The sequence below is a fragment of the Hippocampus zosterae genome, chromosome 16 (assembly GCF_025434085.1).
Source record: "Hippocampus zosterae strain Florida chromosome 16, ASM2543408v3, whole genome shotgun sequence".
Lineage (NCBI taxonomy): Eukaryota > Metazoa > Chordata > Actinopteri > Syngnathiformes > Syngnathidae > Hippocampus > Hippocampus zosterae.
In genome coordinates this window covers 11,510,455-11,536,322 of record NC_067466.1, presented here as the reverse complement: position 1 = coordinate 11,536,322, position 25,868 = coordinate 11,510,455, and the positions used below count along the sequence as shown (strand labels likewise).

The following is a 25,868-nucleotide window of genomic DNA, read 5'->3' as shown; positions in this document are numbered from 1 at the left end:
ACAATCGTGGTAATTTACTTTTCTCCACCACTGAGGTTTTGGATGCTGACACTGAGTCGCCCAGTTTGATATTGCAGGTGAAGTTGGACTTGCCATTTGGCAGGTTTTTAAACAGCAGCCGGCAGATGTTGCCGGGGAAGATGCGGGCTTTTGCTCGGTGCTTGTAGGGGGCATGCTGCTCCTCCTCTGGGTTGGTGGTGTCCAAGAGTCTTTCCCCTTGTGTGTACTTGCAAAATACTTGGGGTGACTCAGCGGGAAGCGAATATTTGCAATCGAGCCTGACGTGGTTCTCTTCTATCGAGCAGTAAGATAACTGAATCACCTTCTGAGCTGACGCAAAGCCTGGAAGGCAGAGACATATTCACAATGACAAATCACACATTTAGAAAAAGATTATTTGTGAATACAACCAGGAACACACTCAGTTTAGAAAATATGTCATGAATGACCTTACCAAACAAAAGAATTGTAGTAAGCAAGAACATTCTTGCAGCCTTCCTGGAAAAACAAACAAACACTGAAATTATTGTACACACACCCATATGTCGATTGTGTCATTTCCATGTTTTAACATACATATTGAGTACAGCAATGCTGACTGCACTCTGGGACGATGAGCTGAGCTTTGTTACAAAAACATGAATAATGCTACTTTGTCACAAAGGTCCTGACTCCGTTTGGCCAACTGTGCCACAATCAGGTGCAGTGTCGCCTTACTCTTCATGCTGTGCAGTGAAGAACTCGAAAGTTCACTGGATAAATGCCAACAGTGATGCATTCCTTTTCAAAACCACACCTACACATTTTGATCATTGGACAATTTTTAAATCATCAGTGGGGTTTACAAATATCTAATTAGTACATACATTAATTTGCCTGCAATGTAGTTGAAAATATTTACTTGAAAACATTAGAAACTCATTCAGATCATTATTTGCATGAAAAAAGTCCAATCCGGTACAATTTGTTATGTCATAAAAGTCAACATTTACTCCATGCGAGATTGTGCAAGCGATAGCGTATGAATCATCCTCACCTTGTATGATGCAGTTTTATTGCCCTCCTCAGCGCTCTGCAGTGATGCCAGGGGTTGTTACAGTAGAGGTCGGCTCCGTGAAGAAACACAGGCGAGAGTAAGGGAGGGGGGGGGGCCGTGAGGGAGGGGCAGAAAAGGCTGCTCCACTCCAGTTAAGGGACATTTATCAACATTACATAGGCTTTTTCGATTTATTTTTTTTTCACACCCCCTTTTAACAAGAGGGCAGAAGTTGATCGGCTGACATACTTCACTGGCTACACCGTCAGTCCTCATTCAGTGTTTGGAAATGTACAGCAGGTCCTTGAGGCCATTCAATCATAATTTAATGTGCAGTTTATCATTGTATGGAAGGTTTTCTCCCACAATCTGGCTCTACTTGTTCAACGTAAATATGAAATGACATGGCAAAAATGGAAGTCATATTTCCCCTCTTGTCGAAATGTGCTGTACCTCAGTAGTTTTATCGACGGTACAGTGAGTTTCTTTCTGATCCACTTGTTCTGCTGCGCTGTTATTGATCTCTTAGGCAATGACTTTTCAATGATTTTGAGAAACCGAAGTGTCATATTAACAAAAGAAAAGTGCAGTTACGAATTATTCACGCCCCACGCCCCAACATTCTATGAATGTTGTCACTTTTTTTTTTTTTTGGTGTAACATCTGCATTGAAGCAAGAGTCACTGTCAGCCTGGTTGTTGTTGAAACATCGATGCCGTTACCCTTAATGCTAAACGCATTGTATCCTCTGTGGTACACCCTGTACACACTGCTCATCCATCTTTTCAAGGACATTTGCTGAACACCTCCCTTGCCAAAGTAGTCTCTGAGGAATTTGGCAGCAGTGTTGCAGCCCTCTCAAAGACACAAATCCGAGCAGCTCATTAAAACAGCTCTGCGATGTACTGTGCAATTTTGCTCGTGTTAATTGATGTCACTCCTACCCACACCGCACAAAAAAACATGATTTATTGAATAAATAAAAGCCTGTCATTTAAACCAATAAAAAGTATTCCAAATCATATAATATGGTACCTACTACAATAGGTGAGTGGAAAAACGCAAACAAAAAGTGGAACAAATGTTAAAGTATTGCCACGAAGAGAACATGGTTAAAATTACAAAAAAAAAAATTAAAATGTCCTGTGTTAGGTCACTTCTTTTTTCCAGAGCTGTATAATGTATCTTAATGTCAATTGCACATGGTCCCGTCCGAAAAAACAAATATATATTTTTTGTGTTTTATGACGTTATCTTATCTGTTGTATTATTGTTATTTTATTTTAAATGTGTAAAGTGCAGCTGTTGTGAAAAGCGCTATATGAATAAAGATGGGGTTGTAAATGACTGCATTCTAACTCTTGACACTAGATGTCAGGATGACGACACTGTCGTCACTCTTTTGGACTCTATCCACTAGGGGAAGCTGGTGTCGAACTGCGGCACGGGTGTTCAGTTAACAGTATTTCTTTTAATTGCATTTTATTTTGGGGGGTGAGGGGCGGGGGATCTGGGGGACGTCATAAATTAATTCAAATGCATAGAAATAAAATCAATACAAACATAAGAGTTAGAAAATCATTGTCCGTTCGCCCACGCGAGTACAAGGAGGCCAACGCGTGTGCGTGTGCGCGTCTGCGGGTGCGTTGGATTGTTACCCTGCAGATCGGAAGCAGCGCCGGATTGTGTCCAACGAGCAGGTAGGACGCTTAAATCATGCAATTCGACATTTTGAGATCCTGCGAAATATCCCGACATTGGTTCGTTGGGTGGTTGCAGAAGTGCACGGGGGTGAAGCGGGGGTTTAAATCTGCACTGAAGATGACATGAGAGTATGCAGCTGGGCAGTTTGCTGCAGTGCAAAGTCACTGCATGGGCGTCGTCACATCTGCAGCCTACATTGACCCGTTATTTTTGAAGCTAGGGGATGTTTCCAAGGCCACGATGATGTTGCATGTTGTTTTTGTTTTTGCCTCTGCTGTATTCAGACATAGTGTACATGCAGAACTCTCATGAGGTCCCATATCTCACTCTGCAGGTGAAAATCTGCTGTGAAGGTTATTGATGTGAGCTGGACGGTATGGTTCACTGCAAACAAATGGCTCCTTATCTGGTCACCACAACATGCCTTCTCTTTTCCAGGATCATAATAACACAGCAAACCCACAGTAAGTCAATCTAAATTGTTAACCCAGCAAGATGCTCTTATTTAAAATTCCTGAAATCCAACATGTAGTGGCAGATGACTACAATCCGATAGAAGGATAGAATTTCAAATTTCAAAAAATTTACTTTTTCGAGTCATGACCTTACGACAGAGAAAGTTCAATATTGTGCGCCGCTCATGCTTCCTGGTAACCGAAAAATATAACAAGAACTGTCAATTCATTTTAAGGGTACAGAGTGCAAGAACATTCCCATCCCAGATTGCTACTTCTCGATTACTCCTCTTATTGTTTAGTTCTTCAAACTGCATTACATAGAGGGGCATTCACATAAACCAACCACTTGTTTGTACCCTTCCAATTCGCTAACAAAAAAGTACAGAGATGGTCCCGATGACCATCAGGTGCATTTTTGTACATTTGCTGACTGTAAACAGTACTTATTTATAGCCAGGGGTTCAATTGTGAGTCCTACGGGGTACATCTTTAAAAATGGTACCTTAGAGAACAAAAATGGAGCCCTACAGTACCCTTTTTTTCCTGAGAGTGGCCATACAAAAAATAATAATACAGTGCACTGTATTAAAATTGCCATTTTGTCTTTGAATAGCGACATGCAGGGCAAACACAAGTCAAAGAGAACAGAAGTGGTCACTTTCCCATTTTCACTACAGCACCATCAACAGCATGTATGAGGCCACCGCCCCATAAAATAGCCGCAGGGCAGGAGTACAGCACAGTGTATTTGCGCCATCTGACAAAGATCCCGCTGTGTGTGATGGATCTCAAAAAGAGAGTCAGTGTTTCAGTCGCTGCTAAATGACCGAAAGATCATTCGGGATCTTTGTCCTGCTGGGAAATTACTGTTACGTAAGACTGTAATTTTCAGCATGCAAGATTCCGCTCACATAAAACGATTTTTTTTTCTGTTTGTGTCTCTCCAGTGAGTTCCTTCCACACATTTCTTTTCCCTCCACATGGGCCTCAGATGTTTCCATGCCTGACTTACTTGGAGAGGAACGTCAGGGTGGACTGTGAGTTTCCAGACTCCAACGAGATCCCGGGCCCCTACTGCGAGTATCGTCAGGATAGCAGGCTGGTGGGCAGCACCTACCCCAACACTGTCATCTATGTGTCCATGGAGGACCGCAGGAGGAGCAACGTCAGCCTGTTTGCCCCAAACCTGTGCCGCCTCACCTGGGCGCCGATGGGCGATGAGAAGCCTTACACGTACACATGCAGAGTTTACCAAGGCACGAGCTGGAAAGAGAACAGCATGGCTGTGCATCACCGTGAGTCAGCTTTTGGTTTCACCCCCCCCCCCAAAATATATATATATATATATGTACTGTATATATACAGTATATATATACTGTATGTCAAGTTTCTACTCTCTTGGCAGGGAATCTACCAATCTGCTCAGCAATCAGCGTGATGTTTGAATCCGCACCGTGGTTTTTGTCAGCGGTGCTGTTGCAGTTCCTATGGCAGTGGGTCTTCTGAATCCATGAACTTCCCCTGATGGTACAATGGATCTGGTTTGGGGCTCACTTAAATGTTGAATCAATTTAAGATGGTCCTGATTGAGAATATTTCACAACAGGATAGAAAAATACATCTCCGGAGCCTTAGAGAAGCACTTTTTTTTTAAGTCAGACACATGTTTTAAATCTTACTTTTGCTTCAGATACATCAGTAATTTGTTTTGTTTTGGGTTTTGTTTTGCTCCAGGGAACATGATTATCCGATATGATATCTTAAGACCACATTCATTTTGTTTGTGGTCAGGATTTGGTTTGCTTTTATAAATGAGTCACATTCATCTTTGTGGATAGATACCATTCTTTATGTTTTGCATGTTTTATGTTGCTCTGGTATACAAATCGATTAACCTTCAGCATATACACTTACTGGTCACTTTATCTGGTATGCCCGTAATGCAAATCTATGAAATGTTACAAATACCTCTCAGAATGATGCAATTTGACACTGCTGCAAATTAAAACCAAAATAATAGACGTATAGTTAAATCAATAAATACGTCAATAGCTTTTGATCTAAATTATCTTTGTACCGTAAATTCAGAAATTGTGATACAGCACATTGGATTTTTAGCTGCACCCAATTAAGTGTCCATGCAGTAAATGTATCTCCACTTTTCAAGTGAGGGCGTGCTGCCTTTCAAAGTAAGGTATATTTCCTTTCATTTTAAATGTTGACTATTTTAGAAGTGTTCCTTTGCCAAGCTGTTATTTAATACTATACCAGACATTGTGGCTCTGTCATATACTCATATAGTACCACAACTAACTAACAACAAGTAGCGCTTAAATTGCATTACAACGCAAATATGATGTTTTTCCCAGTATTAATACAGTACATTTCGAGAAATGTATGGATGCTAATATGCCCAACAGCCTAAACGGAGTAAAGTATCCACTTGTCCAAGACAAAGGCAGTACAAGTAATTGTTGGATGGAATGTCTGAAATAAACTTTGACAATCTTGTGATGTTTAAAATCGGGAGTCCTCTCCCTGTTCTTATTCTTAAAAAATATGTAAAAGTACACAAGTTGAAAATTTAATTGAAAATGTATGTTTCAAATTCACTCGAAGATTCATCACATTATTCTTTTTAAACATGGTTGCTATTTTTTTGGGGAGGGGGGTTCTCTGCTATGAGTATTGTTTCACGTGAGCACTTTAAAGATAATAAATATTTTTTTTCATTTAACTACCTTATACTGTGTTGCCAAATACTGTATGAACTAACTGCTGTAACAAAGTTACAGCAATAAATATGTAAATCCACACGCGCACGTTGTTTTTGTCTTTATACATTTCGATATAACACACACTGCGTCAGAGGAAAGCTGGATCCGCAGTTTTGTTCGATCTGTGTTGCCACTATTTGCCCCAAAGAGGGCGCTCTTAGCTGACGGTTTAAATTCAGCCATTTTTATTGAGGTCATACCATACTGAAAATACTGAAAAGCGTTCATAGTCCTCGGTTCTGTTTTGACAGCAGCGTGAGCAGAAACAATCTGGATTTAATTGCAATATTTCAAAACTTACTTAGAAATTACTTGTGGATTTTAGGAGTGGCAAAACCACCACTAAGCTTGCTGGCGTCATGGCATTAAGATAAAAAAGTACTGCACTTACGTACTGGACTACGCTTTCGTTTACTGTGGGTGCGGTGAGAACACGTGATGTAACGCCGATAAAAATACACTATACAAATGTGCGTACAGTATGCCTTACTAAATGTGAAACACGCCGTGTATATCATTTTATGTTAGACACTGTACCTTTCCAAGTGTACTGATTGTACAAATTATATCACATCATGGTGAATTCATCTTACAATGGTGAATCGCCTCCCACCCATGACGCAAATAGCAAAAACTGTGACTAACTGACGCCCATCCCAAAAGGTTTGTAATTGTAATTTTACTATTGCACTAGGCTGCAGCATGACTAAATGAAGCCTCACCCCTCAGTTCGATATTGTGGCTGAGCACCAAATACCAGATGGTGCCAAAGCAAAATTGTTTTACAATACATTGGCTTTGTCCTGAATGCAACAACAGTGAGTAGGTGAATTTTTGGGGGGCAATTACCATAGGATAAGTTCACTGCCCCCAAAATCCACAAGCAGGTGAATTGGTGAATGAATTGTACACAAGCTGCTGCTGGGCCAGGCCTACATTGTGTGGCCTTCGTGGAAGTCAGGATGCAACAGATTGGCATTCAATTTTTTTAGGTGCTCTACAGTGAAAAGCCAATGACCGAATTTTCACCTTACTTGTTGTCACTTGGAACTATTAACCTTTTTTCCGGATAACCATTTGAGGTAATTGTACCAGCAATAAGAATTTATATTCCGTGCCAAGCAGAAACTGATCATGAGTTACATAAAAGACTACAGATAAAACCTTTATGTCTTCAAAGTTATTTAAGGACAGCTACTTGCATTATCTTATCAGTATGTCAGGTTTATGTGACCATAAAATGAGTCTTGACTGTGACTTGAGTCTGACCTGAATCTGTATCATACTTGGATTGGTTTTTGATGTTTTGAATCTTTAAAATAGGGTTGGAAAATTAGTACCATTCCTATAAATAATTTGATTGCATAGGTGTACTTAATTTTGTGGCCAGTGAGTGCACATAGACAGCAATTGATTTACACGATGCATATATCCAGGGATGCAATTAGAAATTTGAATAGACCTTATGAGCTATGCCCTAAAATATTTGATCAGCAGGTAGTCTGGGGGCAACTTGACGACTTCTTGGTTAACACCTCTACCTGCGGTTTTGAGGTTTTGTATTCAAATCTCGGGCCTGGCCTATTAAAGACTCAATAAGAATTTGCATGTTAATGTCATGCTTTTGTCATTTTGTTATAAATGATGTACATAGATATTGCTGTAGTATGATAAAGCAGTTTTAACGGCTTCTTCGATCAAGGTTTTACACTTTATTAGATTACAAGTACGTCTCTTTCAAAATTATGAAACATACAAATCAATGTCATATTACAAAACATTACATTTTAGTTTATTGCTTTTCTCGTGGCAGACAATATTTACTATAGAAACTAATGGCGAGAATCATCTTACAAAGAATATATGCAAAAGACAACTTCGGCGGACAAGATTCTGAACATATCCATAAGAAACCGCTTTCAGATATATTCAATTCAAACAAAAATATATGTACAACAAAGTAAATAACATGACAGCAGGGGCAATATATTCCCTTCAAAGTTTAAGAGGTAAAAATATTTTGAGGTATTTAAGTTTCAATGATTTACTGCTGTAGTTTGAATTGAGATATATGAAAACAAATGGTTACAATCACACATACAGTTCAACATTTGGGTATATACAGTGCCCTCCATAAGTATTGGCACCCCTGGTTGAGATGTGTTTTTTAGCTTCCAATTATTTTATTTTTTTTCTAAATAATATGGGACCTTAATGGAAAAAAAGAGAAAAATCCAACCTTCAATACAAGTGCATTTATTCAGTGGGGAAAAAATCCCACATAAAGAAATAATTATTTGACATCAAATAATGTGTGTCACAATTATTAGCACCCCTGGTGTTAATATTTTGTACAACCCCCTTTTGCCAACAAAACAGCACCTAATCTTCTCCTATAATGTTTCACAAGATGGGAAAAGACAGAAAGAGGGATCTTCAGCCATTCCTCTTTGCAGAATCTCTCTAAATCATCCAGAGACCTGGGTCCTCTCCTCTGTACTCTCCTCTTCAGCTCACCCCACAGGTTCTCAATGGGGTTGAGGTCAGGGGACTGAGATGGCCATGGGAGGAGCTTGATTTTGTGTCTGGTGAACCATTTCTGTGTAGATTTGGCCATATGTTTAGGGTCATTGTCTTGCTGAAAGACCCAGTGACGACCCAGCTTCAGCTTTCGGGCAGAGGGCAACAGATTTTGATTTAAAATGTCCTGGTATTTCAAAGCATTCATGATGCCATGCACCCTAACAAGGTTCCCAGGGCCTTTGGAAGCGAAACAGCCCCACAGCATCACTGACCCACCCCCATACTTCACAGTGGGTATGAGGTGCTTTTCAGCATGCGCATCTTTCGTGGTACGCCAGACCCACTTAGAGTGTTTGTTGCCAAAAAGCTCAATCTTGGTCTCATCTGACCAAAGCACACGGTCCCAGTTGAAGCCCCAATACCGCTTGGCGAACTCCAGACGCTTGCGTTTATGATTGTGAGTGAGGAAAGGTTTTCTCCGTGCATGCCTCCCAAACAGCTTGTTGGCGTGTAGACAGCGCCTGATGGTTGATTTGGAGACTTTGTGACCCCAGGATGCTACCATTTGTTGTAATTCTGTAACAGTGAGCTTTGGAGATCTTTTGATTTCTCTTACCATCCTCCTCACTGTGCGTGGTGGCAAAATAAACTTGGCTCCTCGTCCAGGCTTGTTTACCACTGTTCCAGTTGTTTTGAACTTCTTAATTATTCCTCTCACAGTGGATATGGGCAGCTGCAGTTGAGTGGCAATCTTCTTGTAGCCTCTGCCTGACCTGTGAAGGTCGACGCACATCTGCCTCACTTGTATGCTGTGTTCCTTTGTCTTTCCCATGTTTAAGAGTGGATAAGAGAAATGGCCTCGGTGTCACGTCATATTTATACCCCAGGGAGACAGGAAGTGATGAATTACTAATTAAATGTTCCTACATACTCTGGTAAACTTTGTAAACTACTGTAGAAATGACAGAAATGCTTCAATTATGTTTATTTCCTGGGAATTGTTAAGGGTGCCAATAATTGTGGAACAGGTGATTTGATGTCAAATAATTATTTCTTTATGTGGGATTTTTTCCCCACTGAATAAATGCACTTGTATTGAAGGTTGGATTTTTCTCTTTTTTTCCATTAAGGTCCCATATTATTTAGAAAAAAAATAAAATAATTGGAAGCTAAAAAACACATCTCAACCAGGGGTGCCAATAATTATGGAGGGCACTGTACATGACAAACGGATATGAACGACTTAAGAACCGAGTACGTACAACAGTCTGACAGCGCGAGTGCGTAGGCACAGTGAATTGGCATTTCGTTTGAATGAGATGAACAACAAATATTACAGACAGCAACAGCTCTCTCTGCTAAAATGTACAGCTAAAAAAATAAATAAAAATACAGTGCATGTTTGCTCTCAATTCGAATAAGAAGCATCCCTTTAATTTTGCATGAAAACACATTCCAGCAACAACAAAAAAAGATAAAATAAAAACAAACAAACAAAAAAAACAATGGCAGAAGAATTCCCGAAATGTATTTGCAATCATCTGCCTCATTACTGCATTTATGAACTCAAGGTATGCACTACAGTACAACGCAACACCTCCTATACGGCTCTCGTCTTGACACAAATACAAGCCACATTCAGAAAAAGCAAACACATTATTATTGTACTTTAGACAAGAAGGGTCAACAGTCACAACTACAGAAAATAATAATAAATAAATATCGCACAGTTTGAAAATGATGTGATAAGTTAACACAGAGGTCTCAAATTCACCATATGTAGGGGGGGCCGCTGGATATAGAGTCTGGGTGTGTCTGGGCTCAAGTATTCCACAGAAAGGGGTTCAAGTATTTTAAAAAGTTACAACAAATCCAATTTTCTCAGTCTTTACTAACAAATGGCAAAATGCTTTATAAATATGCCTAATCTAAATCTAAGTCTAAATCTTCAAACTTCATACATATCCACTATTCAAAATGCTCTAGAATATATTATGCAAGAATTGTAGTTGGGGGCAATTTTTCTTGAGAGAGTTTGATAAGATCATGGAACTGAATGATTTAAAATATATATAAAAGCAATCTAAAGTATAACATGTCTTCCTCATAACCCATTTCAAATTTGGAAATCCACTTCAACACAAGATGATTTGGGCCAGTCTAGGAATAATTTGCCACTTAACTGCACTTACATACTGCACACTGATATAAAAAATACAGTACGCCAGTATTTACTGAGGAGCAAAACAAAGACATTTAAATGGATTGCAATGATAGACCGAAAATGGCAACTAAAGACAACAACTTTAATGTAAGCTACTCTGTGGAGAATCACAAATCATATTTGCCTTAGCCTGACACCCAGCTGTGTGTGGTGGTCTACACCCTCTGGGGGAACACTTGAGACCCGGCTGCAGGATCAAAATTGAAGTCCAGCGCCCCGCCATCCATGAGAGTGTCATGCAGGACAGACTCCATGTCACATTCAAACCTTTCAATGGACATATTGTCCAGATCGCTGGGCAGCCGCTCCTGGTGATGAGCGTGTGGGTGAAGCTCCCTGTAGCCGCCGCTGCTGTTGCGGTAGGGAGACATAAACTCACGAGTGGTGTCCAGGTGACCACGTGATAGTTGCATGTGTGTCCTCAAGCTTGACATTTGACGAGGGCCCCCCGAAAGACTGCTCAGACTGGTCAAAGGGATCATGTTGCCGCTATTCAAATCCCGCGAGGATGGAGGAGCCTGATTATGTAAAGCTTGCGGATTTACGTGACGGGCGGCCAGGCTCTGAGCGGGATGGATCATTTTGCTGCCATTATGTACCCCCAATTGTCTCTGGCTGTCGTAGGTGGGCACTGGACAATGGCCCCTCCCAATGTGAGGAATTGGTGACTCCTTATAGGGAATCATGTTTCGACTTGTGACGGCTTCGGAGGACATCAGCTCTTTAAGGAGGCCAGTCTGACAGATATATTGGTTCTCAAAAGTGTCATAGTCCTGTTTGTTCTCTCGCAGCGGATGCAGAGGGACAGGGGACATTGAATTCATCCTGGCCTGAGGGTACATGCATTTTCGGAAGTCTTGTTGCGCCTGAGGGTTGTTATAGGGACCGCTCTGAAGCATGGCAACATTAGAGGAGTCAGAACACAGTTGGGTTTTTTTCGGGAACAGCAGATTCATGTTATCCGCCAAGTTCTCCATGACCATCTCTGAACCCCCCATGGATCCAGACACTTCAGACAGGCTGGGGAGGGGAGGGACAATCTTACTCCCCCCGGGGTACATAAGGTGACCCTCACCTTCCCCGAGGTCATCCTGCTCGGAGGAGAAAGGTGAACGACGGCCGCTTAGGGTGCTGGCGTCTGAGCTGGCGCGGGTTCTGAAAGAGCTCCAGGACTCAAAATCCTCGTTGCTGTGGGAGCTTGGACTTCCCAACCAATTGGAATACTGGGAACCAGGACTGCTCGCTCCTGCTTCAGCCCCGTCCAGGAGAGCCATCTGGATGTGTGAAAAACACAAACGACTCACAAATGCACACACTGTACTGTGTATTGGAGCTTCTCAAACATTTATATCCCTAACATGCGTATTTTTTGACAAAAAGCTCTGACATTATAAACCTTTTTTTTCAGAACAAATTATGTCATGTTGCAAGAATTAAGTTAAAATCATGTAATGCATGAGTGTCAAACTCATTTTAGTAGTGGGCCACATTGTAGCGTCCGTTTACTTTGGAGGGCCATTATGACTGTGAAAACATATAATAAAGTCAGCAATAATGGTTCATTCAACAATTGCTTAAATTCATGTAATGTGGGGATTGGTAACAAAGAAAATGCTTCCAATATCTCGCTTATTTATTACATGGGAGGAGTTGAAATTTTTGGTACATAATGTAGCAATCATCATGAAGTTGACATGTTTGATTTGCTTTCTAGGGCCACATAAAATTATGTGTTGGGCCAGATCTGGGCCCGGGGCCTTGAGTTTGGCACCAGTGGGGTCATGGTTACAAGAACAAAGTTGTACCGTATTTTGTCATGATGAAAAGTTGTCATTTAAGAACAAAGTCATATTTTTCCAAGACAAAGTACGTAGTGACATGCATCAATGAAATGGCAAAGTTGAACAAGAGAAGAAAAGTATCTCAACTATGATAATTGTGCTCTACCTTTTTCTTTGAGGCTCTTCCTCGGCTTTTGGCGAACTTGCTGTTGTTGTCCATTGAGGCAGCTCTGCGCCGAGGCGACTTGCCATTCTTCCCTCCCTCTGGGTTTAGCATCCACCATGAACTTTTTCCTGTTCCCTCATTTTGAATGCGCACAAAGCGGCTATGCAGCGAAAGGTTGTGTCTGATGGAGTTCTGGAAGGGTCGGAAGGTAAATCATTTGAATGTCACAGGTATATCCATTCGTGTGGTCATTTGTCTGTATTCAGCGTCGTACAAAATTGGGGCGGATAACAGATGCTGGCTGTCTTCTCCACTATAAAAACAAAATTTATCATTTTTGTCCAAAAACATTCATTAAGCTTGGGAAAAAAAAGACTTGAAACGATAAATTACAAAGCAAGCAAGTTGTGATACTTTTAGGTTGGGTTCCATTACCAGGATGACTGTTCTGTAAACTCTTTATTCATTGATGGGAAATGCAGGGAAAACAATTTTTACAACAGCAAAAACTGAAAACATATTGCACTTTGTCGCCTTGAAATTTGGACACAAAAAGCAATGAGAAGGCAATTGCTCCAATGTCATCTATGCTACTTGTTGGTAGCTGGAGATTTGCTCTCATGTGATGATTTGTATTAAGAGCAAGTCACGTTTTTAAATAATTTGTTTACTTGGCTTGGCAACACTGGACAGCATTCCCACCAAGTCTCTGAGGGACTTGCAATGTCTAGTTATTTATTATGGTTGTCACTATCCCTGTCCCCCGAACCCCTCGCCACACCTTCACAAGAGGTGCTAATCATATATTTCCCGTGATGTCAGAGCATTTTTATCAGGACATCTCAATCCCACCCATCTGCTGGTGGCAAAAGTACTCCACCAAAGTGGAAAAGCACACAGAGAAAAAAAAAAACAAATAAAAAAGGAGCAATTTACTCATGGGTCAACATGAGTAAGGGAATGAGTTGAAATCGCCACAGTGAGGGCAGTTTAAAAGCATTTTGCAAATGAGAGAGGTCTGCATTACTTTTGGTTGGCCCAAATTGCTCACTTTTTTTTGTATGCAGCCACTTTTAGTTACTCTTGTGTACACCTAAACCCTCATATAGTGACTGAACTGCTCTCTAATGATACCATATGGGTCTAAAAAGGGAGCCAGTGGCGCCTTCTGTCGTAATCTCAGAATGGGTAAGAAGAGTGCTAAAAAACACTACCATGCAGACGTATTGCACCGTTGAGGCCTCTCGGGACAAAATCTTCCAAATATGACAATACACGTCTGCCAGAGAACAACATGTTGAACGAAACATAAGTGTGGGGAAGTTCCCCTACATGGCCACAATGAGACAAAAGCAGCTCGTTGCAGTTACGCGTACGGTGGTGCCAGATGTGTCCTCAACCACAGAATTCGACAGGGCTGAACAAGCAGGGATGTTATGATGCTCACATTCAAAACAACGGATAGGCTATGTGTATTTTATTGATTTGTTTTTGAATAGCTGAATTAAAGCGTTTTGCTGTTTGATGAATAGCCGGTGAGTTTGAAGTAGATGTCTTTCTATTAGGAAACGCTAAAGTGAAATTGAAAAATTCCCGCATGCCTTCATGTGAAGAAGAAAAAACAAAACAACAAAAACAAAAAAAACAAAAAACTCTTGTAAAACTCGCCAGTGTATTCATTTGGATGACTGTCGCCACGCAACCACAGCTAGTTTGTCTACTTCGATCCGAGGATGAGAGAAAATTTTTGCAGAAAAATGAGAGCAGGGTTGAGGTTACAGGGTTTGCGTGTTGAGAGGGGAGGAGCATGCGAGAGTGAGATGTTGTTGCTATGTGGCCAGGGTCAATGAGTTCACTGCCCACTGAAAACGAGGCTCTTGACTGCGATGTGCAAACAGGTCGAATGGAGACTCGTTTGTAATGTACTCCTTTCTGACTCAACTTCCCTTCTCGGCCCAACTTTAATGCAATAAGGGGGCCAGTGAAGGATATCCTGCGAATGCAAACTGGAGAGAGTGAGGTGGCATGAAAACAATGTTCAATCTGTCTCTGTTTATTTAAATCAAGAGTTCTTTTTCTCCCTCAATATGGATGCAAACAGGAAATAAGCCATTCAACCTGAGTGGTGCAGGCTCACTTACAGACCTGAAACTATAAGAAAGCAACAAGTAGAAGCATGGCCAAGATCACCGTCGAGATGCAAACATCTACGCCCTCTGATTAGTTCTAACAATAGATGACGGACTGCCTGACTGGTCCCCGGGAAGATGCATTCCCTCCTCAGTCTGGGATTATCCTCGTCTGAGACAGACCTCACCTCAACCCGCAGAGAACAAAAGGCATCCCTAGCCTCGCTAATTCAGGAAGTGCCCCCGTCACTCACATTAGTGCCCTGAAAGCCCGACATAAGGTGGCCTGGATGTTTCATGGTCGCCTGACGTCTTTCGTCACATAGCTCCTGCCCCTCACCCTGAAACCACTTTATAGCATTTAAATATCCGACATGTTACCCGAATGTGGCCCATTCGCAAATTGATTAACTCCAACACATCAAGGGAGGTTAGAAAATGAGAAATGCTTAGCGACAAGCCCTACTGAGCAATTTGAGCTGTGACCCATACAATAGTAGTCACATAATATGAAAAAAGATCTCGGTTTGTTCTTACCTGCACCAAGCATGAAGACTAGAAGTATTGTTTGGAAGCGTATGTGTTGGCTTGTTAGCCATTTAATTGAAAAACTCGACTGATTTTGGACAGAAAATTGCTTTTCATTCCCCTGCCGCACACAATAAAATGCAGTCTACGCCCCACGTCACTCTCCATGAACCAGGAAGAATTGGGCCGATCCCTTCTGTCCATTTGGAACTTTTATCAACAGCTTGTTAACCACTGAGAGCTATTATTGCATTTCAAATGAATTGTCCCGCTTTGTTTGTTACCACAGGAAATCGCTAAATATATTGTCTCGTTCCTTTCAACCGCCACATGTCCGTAAAGGGTGAAAGGACAGCTTTAATTTGCATGTGAGTGCTTTCCACTTGTCCTAGCTCGGGTCAGCTGGTGCAAGGCCATCTGAAATGGGACACATTTCTTTGCTGCTGGCAGCCGCTATTTTCAGTTAGCATCCAAGAATGTTACATGTCGGGGCACAAAGTGTACATGCGATATGCGGCTGAATCCCTTTGCGGTACTGCGTTATGGCAAAATACTCGACTGTCATATCTCCTCTAATCACCCAAACCATTATCAGCAGACATGTCCTATCTATCTACCCATCTATCTGTCTATCTATCTCATGCCTCAGACTCCTCCCACTAGACCTGAAAACAATCTCATTGACACAGCTGCTGCTCCTTGCGCAGCCAAGCATGAGGCTTGCAGTAACGGCTCCAGGATGAGCAAACAAACAAGGCCCAGTCTGCGGGGGGTCAGGTGCAGCCAAAGTGAAATTAGACCCACATGCAGTCTTTACAGATGTTGTGCATACTGTATATAGCACCAGACCCAATTAGACATAGGACAGAGGAATCACCTAAGAGAGAAAGATTAGAATGATTAGTAGAGTCCAACCAATACAGATGCTTTGAGGCTGATGTCGATTCTGATTTACAACAGAGAGGAATTTACGCTCAAAGACAATGAAAAAAAAAAAAACCCAAAAAAACATTAACTGATGAATTTATTTTTAGATTCAATGTAGGTCTAAACTGTATGCATTATATCGAGCTCGGCATTTAGAGGGATAAACCACTTCCTGTCAGTGGCTGCAGGTCACTCCCTCCGCCATTTTCTGTCACTCAAAAAGTGGAGGTGAAAAAAAATAAAATAAAAACTTGGGTTGAGTTTTGAGTTGCACAGCAGATAAATATACTTTTTTTTTTTTAAGCACGCACTACCGGACAGATGAAAATGGAGGACTCCTCATCTCGTCTAGCCGTGTGCCTATGAATCATTAACACTGAGAATCACGCTGCAGGACGACCTACTTCAACCACCACATTAGAACGGCACTGAGAAGAAGAATGAGAGATATGTACGATAAGTAGGCCATATGCGGTCGAGTCAATTTACATGACAGCCCAGTAAAAAATGGATTTCTAAAATGTGTCTTTCACATTGTCACATTCGAAAGGGCTTACATAAAACTGTCCAAGAAGGCACACCAACTGTTCGTCCTCGCCAACAGACGTGTTTTCAGCGTTCGTCTCATTACACTTTTTTACAAATGTGTCAACCAATGGTTTCTTTAGAGCTTTTTAATTATTCAATATAAATAAATAAATAACAGGGAGATATTAAAAAAACAACATTTTTTTCATGTGTTTAAAGGTTGTGATTTGGGTTTTCGGCAAGGTTCTTTATGTGAACATATGATGCGGGTTGGGAGGGACATTATTGTTCCGAGCATGCAAGGGGACAATGCAGTCGCGTACATGCCAAGGATTCCACAGACTCACATGCTGTCGAACGACAGCAAAACTGTATGCAGGCGTCGGAGTCAGCTGAGTGCTTCCCACCTCCCCTCAAGCCAGAAAAAGGGCCCCTGCCCCGAGCCTCCCTTTCTTCATGAAGTTACTTTAAACTCTCGGCAGGTTTCTTAAGTTCCCAGGCAACCATCCCCTCTTTTAACCTTGTGATTCCCAAGACAATTGGCTGACAGTTATTCAACGTGCCACTTTCTATCTCATTTCCCATCAGCACCGTGCCCCAGAAAGTCAAAAATGTGCTCCAGAGATAAAAACTTCAACAACACCAAGACAAATATGTTTGATCTGAGGGTAAATCTTTTTTTTTTTAAACTCAAAAATGTCTAAACACCTTCAAGTAAAAATCATGGTTGCAACTCAGTTGAACGGCATTTACAATGTACGAACTTCAAAAATGGAATGCTTTGCCGTGTTACATACCCTTGTGGTTTGTGCTCATATTTTTACAAGCCGAGATGTCATGAAGAGTTTCCAAAATCTCTTTTAAATGTGCCATAAGTTCCTCCGTTGTCCACATGTGTCACAAGAAGTCGTCAGTTCAAACGACTGCACAGAAATGAAGGGACTAAGAACCGAGGGTGTTTTTCACCTTTTCTGATCTTCTTTTCACGTGATTAAAAAAATAATAATAATAATCAAAGTGACTCAAAACCCACAATCTCTCCTGGGTCTCTCCTTTTTTTTGGTCTAGGAAATATAAACAGGGAGAAGGTTTGGCCTGTAGACTACATATTGAGACTGGCTTTGGTTAATGGGTTCACCAAATAAATCGCAGAGCGTGAGCAAGTGATTCCCCTTCGCACGTAGTTCAACATGTTCCGGGACGTGTTGAATAAGTCGGGGTTATTTGGTAATTCTGTCACTTTTGCCAACTCAGGACTGTTCCCGCCCCCTTATTTGAGGAAACAATAGCTGTTTGCACGCAGCTTTTCTCTGATCCAGAGACATCCCAAGGGGGAAGAACTCCCCCTCAAGCGAAAGGCCTTCTCGGGTGGCAAAGACATCTTGAGGTAGCGCAACAGTTGGAGAGGGAAAGCAAAGAGCTGCCAAGTGAGACCAACGGGAAGCTTTAGAGGCAGCGGCATTGCCCTCGTCCTTCTCTCCACCCACCTCAGGTCGTTTATAGGCGGAGCTGTAGAATCAAACCCAAAGCTCTGCACGAACTGCCCTCTATCTGTCATTACTCTCAGGGACGCTCAAGCATGTGGATTCTTAAATCAAAATATCAGCAAATGAAATTATGGAAAGCATAACATTCAGAAATGTTTAAATGGAATAAAACGGCTGCAAGTCTAAATAAATTCACAAAACATGTATAGTCTGGGTTATAGGTTCCTCCTCCTCTTTTTCCAAACCGGAGCCTTGTGTTTTGCTGGGCGGGGATGTTAACACATGGCACTGTTTTCCATCCACTTGCCAGGAAATGCGTCATAGTTCATTGTGGGGGGGCTGCCGTGTTTTTTTAACAGGAAAGTGTAAAAATAACCATTAACAGCAGTTCCAAGGCCCGGTGAGCGTGCCAACAATAGGGTGGATAAGTGGAGAGCTGTTGAGTTGAAACTAATACTTAGCTTGAAATGTTTTTCCTTGACGAGGATGACATTAAATAATTGTTATACCTGTGTGTCTTCGGCCCATTATTTTCTATCTTTCAAGGTACTATTTTTTTTTCATTCCGAAAATTCTACATTCATTCCCGATAGGGAAATTCGACATATCAGATTCACATGGTCCCTAATTGAAATTCCAAACATTCAGCTCGTTCTGTTCATCTTACGAACAATTTTCAACTTGCCAATAATTGCAATCGACGAAAAAAACAGATTCACAACATCATTCCTATTTCAAATTCAAAATATCCACACATTTAATTAACCTTTCACGGTTTCCAACGTGTTCACAATAATTTCCCCATTTCACATTATTTTATGTAATTAAGTATCATGCAACATCATTTCACACGCATCCATATTTTTTTCATTCAGGCAGTTTCTCCACAAATTGGAAATATATTTTTTACAGTACAACTTTCATTTTTTTTTCTGCAGTTCATCTCCTTAAAGTGTTCAAAGAATGTCCTCAATGTCTTGGCAATAATCTGAAGGTGCTATTTGATAAATCCAATTTTGTATTCCACAAAACATATTTTGTGATGTTTGTGTGTGATATGTAAAATATTGACACCCCTATAAGACTGAAGGTGCAGCAACAGGGCCGCCAATACGAGACCACGACTTGAACTCGCCAAAGAACTTCACTGGGGCCGAATCATGCAAATGAATCCGCACTGAATGGTACAACTTAAAAACAAACACACTTTAGTGGAGTATTTGTTTGTTCTTTTGTGATCAAGTAAAACTTGGATAAAAAGTGAGGGCAAAAGGTGGAAGTGACGCAATAAAGAGTATCCCTCTCTTTCTTTCTGAGCTGTAGCATCCGCTGAGGAAACTCTAGAAGGCAGGCCTACGAGGATGTGAGCGCAGAGCTCAGGAATGGAGGATGTTTGACGTTCTTCCCGGCATCTCCTCCTGCCAGCCCCTTTTCCGTCCGACGCACGACTGACCAAAAGTGATTGAACTCTCGGTGTCAACTCCCGCATTGGTCAACGGGAGGCAATGAAGAGATCACGGCATTCTTTCTGCATTTCTACTTATTATTGCGTCGATATTTCATTGCGAATGTCTGCTTAAACAAATCGGGATCTTTTTCTTTCAGTGGGGTTAAACAATGGAAACTATATTTGATAGCAAAGGCATTTCCTGACATGAGATGGGTTCCAGGATGTGTGACAATGTTGAAATATAAAAAGGTTGACCACGGGGTTTCTCTCATTCGGGGGGGGTGGGGGGGGGGCATTTTAATCAGTTTATGGCAATAGATTCTTTATGGTGCTATAGGATAAAAATACATATGAGCATTACTATCAATAAACAAATGTAATTCAAGAATTACGTAAGGCGGGACGATGCCTATTCCCAATCTCTAAAAGTATGTTTTTATTTTATACTGGAAATCAGGAAAGGTGCAATAATATGAGATTTTAACCAAATAGTCACTCCTTATTTGAAGCATAAATATAATAATAGACCGTACCTGTATAGTGATTCCCAACAACTGTAAGATCACAGGGTCAATGACCATACTGCTTTTTAACTCTTCACAGGCAGGTCATAGGTGATGTTCGAACCTCAAAACCGTGAGGCAAATGCGCTAACCACTCTTTACCGTGCTGTCGGACAATTTGAGACACTGTGTGATATCCATGCTTTTCATATTGCGCTGGTCATTATGGTGAGCTGGAGCCTCTCCGGGCTGATTGTGAGTGGGGGCCACAATCATAGTCACACCGAACAATTTAGAGCAGAGGTCAAAATCATTGTGGTCACAAGCAACAGGTAGCCCCCACGAATCACATGAGTAGTCAGCAGCCCTGTTCTAAAAATAGCCTACGAGCGACGTTGTGGTATCCTAGGGATGTTGTAGAAGTTTGAAAATGGAAACGTAGATTTATAGAAACTTCTGTCAATCATTGTTGATATTTACTGAGAAATCATTCACATGGTCAGTGTCTTCACATAGATGAGTATATTAATTCAAAATAATATAATTAAATATTTCAGCATTTTTTCCCCCAGAAGTGTGTATGAAACTGGTTCGCTAATCGGATTTACAATAAGCAAGAAGCAGCTCACAGTTTCAAAAAGTTTGGTGACTCCTGCCCTAGAGTTTCGAGTGAACCCATCTTGTATTTTCCTGAGAGGAAGCAAGAGTACCCCTGGAAAACCCACACAGCCATGGGGAGAACACCCAAACTCTGAGATTGGAACCCTGACCGCAGATCTGTGAGGGAGATATGCTCGCCACTATTTCACTGTTCTGCCAATATATAAAGGATCTATTAATTTACTGTACTGTTTATTGTATATATGACCACTATCACATGCTAAATAAAAAGTAATAGTTGCATAATTAATTTCAAAAGTTGTTGGAGGGTTTGATGCCTTGCTCAAAGGTACACAAGCACTGCTCATGGTTTGGTAAAATGTACTGAACTGTACATCCTGTGAATATGCAAGTGCAGCGGGCAAGACCTTACTAATGCCTCTTATTATTTCCATCTCACTTTTGGACATGTTTGAAAGAGAAAAGATGAGTGTGATGCACCACCTCATATGAATTTAATAGATTCTTCCCTGCTTGGCAATCATGCACTCACCTTCCACCCGGCAGAGCTATTGCTGTCCCCTTTATCCTTGAAGTAAGGGACACTCTTCACCATCCAGTCGTAAATCTGAGACAGGGTAAGTCTCTTCTCGGGTGAGCTCTCGATGGCTCTGGTGATGAGATCGGCATACGACATGTTCCCCCAAGCGTTGCGACGGGACGAGTTGCTCTTCCTCTGGCTGGAGCTACCTAAGAGCGGCGCGCCAGGAGGACCCACTTGTTGCTGGGGTGCTAGCTGCGGGGGCGGCTGCTGCAGGTGTTGGTGGAGGTGCATCCCCGAAGAGTGGGGCACGTGCAATCCGTGCTCCGGGTCCTCCTCCAACAAGCACAGGTTGCGCGGGAACTCGCCGTTTCCCGACGGCTCTTGCTGCACTGATGGAGTCGGGGAAGATGTGGCGGAGCCGGCCGGGTCGATGAGCTCCGGTAGCGGCCAGGTGCAAGAACGCGGCCGGGTGAGAGGCTCAAAGTCCGGGTCTAGTTGGAGCGGTGGAGCCTCAGCCATGTCACTGTCAAAGCGGGTCTCCGACTCATGCACTCGAGCATAAACGTGAATGATAATAAATGTCAGATCTTTAAGGGATCCACACAAGGTAAACTGGGCCAAGATTGGTTGTTTTAAATCGAACGTGACGTCCACAGCATCCTCCCCTGACTGCTTTTCAACTTCTCAAGCGTGGCGCTCCGTGACAAGAACGGCCCACACGAAGAGTACGATGATGCCATCACGTCCTGTCACATGCTCGGTCATCTGGGTTCTTCGGCGAAATGAGGAAAGGACTCACGTTATGTTCTCCAGGAATGTAACTGATTGTGAATTATCCCATTAAAAGTGGCGCACTAATCTAACAAACAAACAATTTTAACGATAAAATGAAAGAGTGGAAGTTAAACGGAAAAATTTAAAGGAATGAAAAGCTAAAACTTTCATCACTACATTCCATAGAATTACAGGCTGGGGGGGGGGGGGCTATACATCACTTATGATTCATTCATTACTCTCATAACAGCGCTTACATTTATTGCCCACAGGACTTCATTTCCAATTTACTGCCAAGGATTGGCGTTATTAATTGCTGGTCAATATTGCTTGTGAAAGGTCAAATACTGTATAGGATACTTTGGTTGAAATACTTTGTCGTATCGTCCATATTGAATTCGTTTAAATTGTCACTTTTGCCAGTGACGCCCCCTAGTGATGCATGCGAATAACAACCAATGCACTGTACAGTATTGCACACGGTGTTTTTTAATTAACAGACGTGACTCTAAACATTATTGTCTGCATGTAGGCCCAGGTGTATAAACAGAGACGCTTATTTGCGCCGCAATTATCCACGTTGCCAACACATCACCATGCCACTCATGGACATGTTTAAGGAAAAGTGAACAAAATGTGGAAACGGGAGTGTTTTCAAATGTCAAGCTGTGCCTTAGGCAAGCTTTCTCACACGGTAAATAAAGCAGAGGGTTACCACTAAGAAACTGCATGCCTCATTGTTCATATGTTCAACACTTCCTCATAAAGGGCACATGGTTCAAGTTCTATTTAAACTTCTACTGTAAACGGCCCGAGGTCCTTGATGCTACATGCCAACATAAACCTATTTCACTGCAAGCCAAGCAAAACATCGTCAATCAAAATGACAGACGGTTCTCAACAGCCCCTAAAAACACAGAGCTTCGACCAATTTATCCCATCGACAAATAATTAGCAAACACCCATTAACAATGTTATTTTAATGATGTTACCACTGCAACTGAAAACATGACAGTCTTGCCTCTGTTGCACACTTTCAGACTGTCAGCCTTCATAAATATTACTTATACCTCTACTTTCCAATGAAAATAAATGAGGACAGTTTTTAGAATACAGTTCCTTTTTACAATTTATTACATCTAAGAGCTTTTACACGATTCGACTTTCTACACACAATTTTGTTCGCACTGCCAAAGAGAAAATGGTCCTTTCGTATAGTTTCAGAGATTGCATCAAACAGTCCAAGTTTAGTTTAGGTAGACCTCAGCCTCTTTGAGGACATCCTGTTTTTGATTAAAATAGTCTCTGAACCAGAAAATATGCTCCCTCTTCTCCTTGACGGTCAGATAGGGGTTTCTGGACAAACCGGTCACTACAAGCTCCATGAAGTGTCGTACTGGTCCCTGCCTGGGGAAGCCCTCCTCCAGGTGCTTGTCCAGGAAGACGTGCTCATGGAAAGGGACACTGGCCTCCTCCTCGAGGCCTGATGAAAGGAAAGGACACATCATTGTTTCCTCTACATCGTCACGGCAGCTATTGACTCACCTGCTTCATTGTCAATAGGATACTGCCAGAGTTTCCCCTCTTTTGTCCACTGGATCATTTCCTCAAAGGCATTTCGGGGCATTTGGTTTGCAGAAGAAGACAACTGGTTCGCAAAGTCGGCGTCCCACAGGGTTGGTCGGGCTAAAAAGCAGCATTATGTAAAGATGGGGAGGGGAAAAAAACTACATTTAATGGGTATCAGAGATACATATTGTGTGGTGTAGTATGCATATATCCATATATATTGGCCTTCCTGTGTAGGGTCTGTATGTTCTCTCCCAGCTTGCGTGGGTTTAAATAAATTATTACCAAATGTTGCATCCAATCTGTCTTCATCAGTCGTGAATGAGAAAATGTTCAGTCTTCTCCCTGTGAACAAGTTCCTCCTAAAATAACAAATAAACAAACATCAGCATCTTTTCTGCATCACCTGAAGACAGGATCGGTCCCAAATTAAAACGACTTACTTTCTGCGAACGCTGTCCAGCTCTGCAGTGATTCTTCGATCGTGCGAGTAGCCCTGGCCATCATCATCAAAACGTATCTGATTGGCTGGCCAAGCGTTCTGTCGACTGGAATTCCTCCCCACTTTCATATCAGCTATAATCACTCTAAGATATTATTGAGACATTCTTCGTTTTATGTCAGTCAACTGTAGCACAACATTAACAACCTAAACTTTAATATTTGTTTCATGAAATTATTTTTTTTCCTGACATTCCATTCTCTTCATTGTACAGCTTCTTTCTTGGCTGCACTGCTTCCAGTACGTGGACATGGATGTTAAATGTTTTCTGTTGTTTTTGTCCAATTTAGCCTTTATTTCAGGTATGGGCATATTTATCTTTTGCTCTTATATTAGATTTACTACACTGTGCACCTTGTCATAATGTTGTTGTCGGTGGGTTTAAAATTCTAACATAATGACATGATGGGAGAAATGTATGGTGGATTGACGCCAATGTACCCCAGGTTGTTCACGTCACCCTTCTTGTGAGCCTCGGTGATGGCCTCATGCTGCCTCAGTTGCTTGAGCAGCTCAGACTCTGCATTCACGTGCTTGGGAAGAGTGGCAGCAGCCGCGCTAGCGGCTGCAAGCAGTTCTGGATCCAGTGAGTGGCTAAAGAAAAAAAATCAAAAATAAAAGAGAGACACTGCAGTGTTGCTGCTGTGACTAGACAAATAAAAGTAAAAAGCAGTTTAGAAAATGAGGAAAAAAATTAAAATCTCCCCTCACGTCTTAGCTGAAGCCTCTTCTGACGCCTTTTGAAACATGCTGTTGGTGCTCTTCAAAGCTGGTGTGGATTGAGACTGGGAGAGACTTTGCTTGACTTTCTCGTTTTTCAACCTCCTCTTGCTGGTGACATCCACCTTCATGGCTCGCAGAAGATGAAGTAGATTCTCTTTCCCGCTCTTGGCTGCAACAGGCGGAACTTCTTTTCCCTTAACATCATGATTCTTTTTTACGTTGTCGCCATGATTTGGCTCATGAGGTTTATTGACTTCACTGGGTTCTTGGGTTGGTTGTTTATTCACTGTTTGGGTTTCTGTGGAATCAGGCCCTTCATCTGCATTATTGGAGTTGTGTGCATTTTCACCCAATTTGACTGAGCTTGTGCTTAGGTATTTTGTCGAACAATCACTGGACCCCCTAAGAGAAGAGCAAAAACATTGTGGTATCATCAGTAACAAGTCACAGGCTGCAATTCATCAGTAACCTTTAACAGTTTAGATGCATTCGCACCTAACATATGTATCTTATTACTGGTGAAAATTGTATTCATTTGGATGAATAGTGTCGTCAAAATGATAAAAAAGCAACTCACCTTAAAACTGAAAAGGTAGCCGTGTTACAATCTATTCGTGAAATACGCGACCCAGATATATTGAATGATGAATTATGAGCTACATGCAAGGTGCGGGATATGTAGCTGAACATGATTATTTCAAAATATGTCCTTCCACGCTCCGAACTTGTCTGTTGTAACCGCAAAACGGTTCCCCGTCAACTTGAATGGTGGAGAGTTCCACGAAAAACGTTGATTCTGTTCTAATGCACATACAAATCAACAAGAATAGTTGAGACAATCTATATACAGAGATGTATCAAATCCATAAACACTTTTTTGTAATATTTTAAAAACACGACTTGAGCATTGTTGTGTGCAGTGACGTACGGTAGTC

At 41.6% G+C, this 25,868-nt stretch overlaps 3 protein-coding genes across 3 annotated transcripts; 1 reads left to right on the top strand and 2 right to left on the bottom strand.

The window, feature by feature from the left end:
• Nucleotides 1-2,443: 2,443 nt before the first annotated feature.
• Nucleotides 2,444-6,014, top strand: si:ch211-215c18.3 (uncharacterized). Its single transcript, XM_052047503.1, has 4 exons — nt 2,444-2,736; nt 3,075-3,204; nt 4,146-4,493; nt 4,604-6,014. The coding sequence occupies exons 2-4, from the start codon at nt 3,117-3,119 to the stop codon at nt 4,702-4,704; spliced, it is 537 nt and encodes a 178-aa protein (XP_051903463.1). The 5' UTR covers nt 2,444-2,736; nt 3,075-3,116; the 3' UTR covers nt 4,705-6,014.
• Nucleotides 6,015-10,668: 4,654 nt separating this feature from the next.
• Nucleotides 10,669-22,133, bottom strand: LOC127588680 (forkhead box protein O1-A-like). Its single transcript, XM_052047497.1, has 3 exons — nt 21,375-22,133; nt 12,670-12,861; nt 10,669-11,996 (listed from the first exon to the last, which is right to left on the bottom strand). Exons 1-3 carry the CDS (start codon nt 21,882-21,884, stop codon nt 10,878-10,880), a joined length of 1,821 nt encoding a protein of 606 aa, XP_051903457.1. The 5' UTR covers nt 21,885-22,133; the 3' UTR covers nt 10,669-10,877.
• Nucleotides 22,134-23,104: 971 nt separating this feature from the next.
• Nucleotides 23,105-25,868, bottom strand: mrps31 (mitochondrial ribosomal protein S31). Its single transcript, XM_052047499.1, has 7 exons — nt 25,511-25,868; nt 24,922-25,335; nt 24,652-24,804; nt 24,152-24,295; nt 23,994-24,070; nt 23,685-23,825; nt 23,105-23,622 (listed from the first exon to the last, which is right to left on the bottom strand). Exons 1-7 carry the CDS (start codon nt 25,621-25,623, stop codon nt 23,387-23,389), a joined length of 1,278 nt encoding a protein of 425 aa, XP_051903459.1. The 5' UTR covers nt 25,624-25,868; the 3' UTR covers nt 23,105-23,386.

Coding starts and splice junctions, on each gene's coding strand:
- LOC127588680 (XM_052047497.1), bottom strand. CDS start 21,884: ATGGCTGAGGCTCCACCGCTCCAACTAGACCCGGACTTTGAGCCTCTC. Junction 12,862..21,374: donor ATAGCTCTGCCGGGTGGAAG/GTGAGTGCATGA, acceptor CGACCCTTCCAG/AACTCCATCAGACACAACCT. Junction 11,997..12,669: donor GAAGAGCCTCAAAGAAAAAG/GTAGAGCACAAT, acceptor TCACACATCCAG/ATGGCTCTCCTGGACGGGGC.
- mrps31 (XM_052047499.1), bottom strand. CDS start 25,623: ATGTTCAGCTACATATCCCGCACCTTGCATGTAGCTCATAATTCATCA. Junction 25,336..25,510: donor GCTACCTTTTCAGTTTTAAG/GTGAGTTGCTTT, acceptor CTCTTCTCTTAG/GGGGTCCAGTGATTGTTCGA. Junction 24,296..24,651: donor GGTGACGTGAACAACCTGGG/GTACATTGGCGT, acceptor ATAATATCTTAG/AGTGATTATAGCTGATATGA.
- si:ch211-215c18.3 (XM_052047503.1), top strand. CDS start 3,117: ATGGTTCACTGCAAACAAATGGCTCCTTATCTGGTCACCACAACATGC. Junction 3,205..4,145: donor AATAACACAGCAAACCCACA/GTAAGTCAATCT, acceptor GTGTCTCTCCAG/TGAGTTCCTTCCACACATTT. Junction 4,494..4,603: donor CAGCATGGCTGTGCATCACC/GTGAGTCAGCTT, acceptor CTCTCTTGGCAG/GGAATCTACCAATCTGCTCA.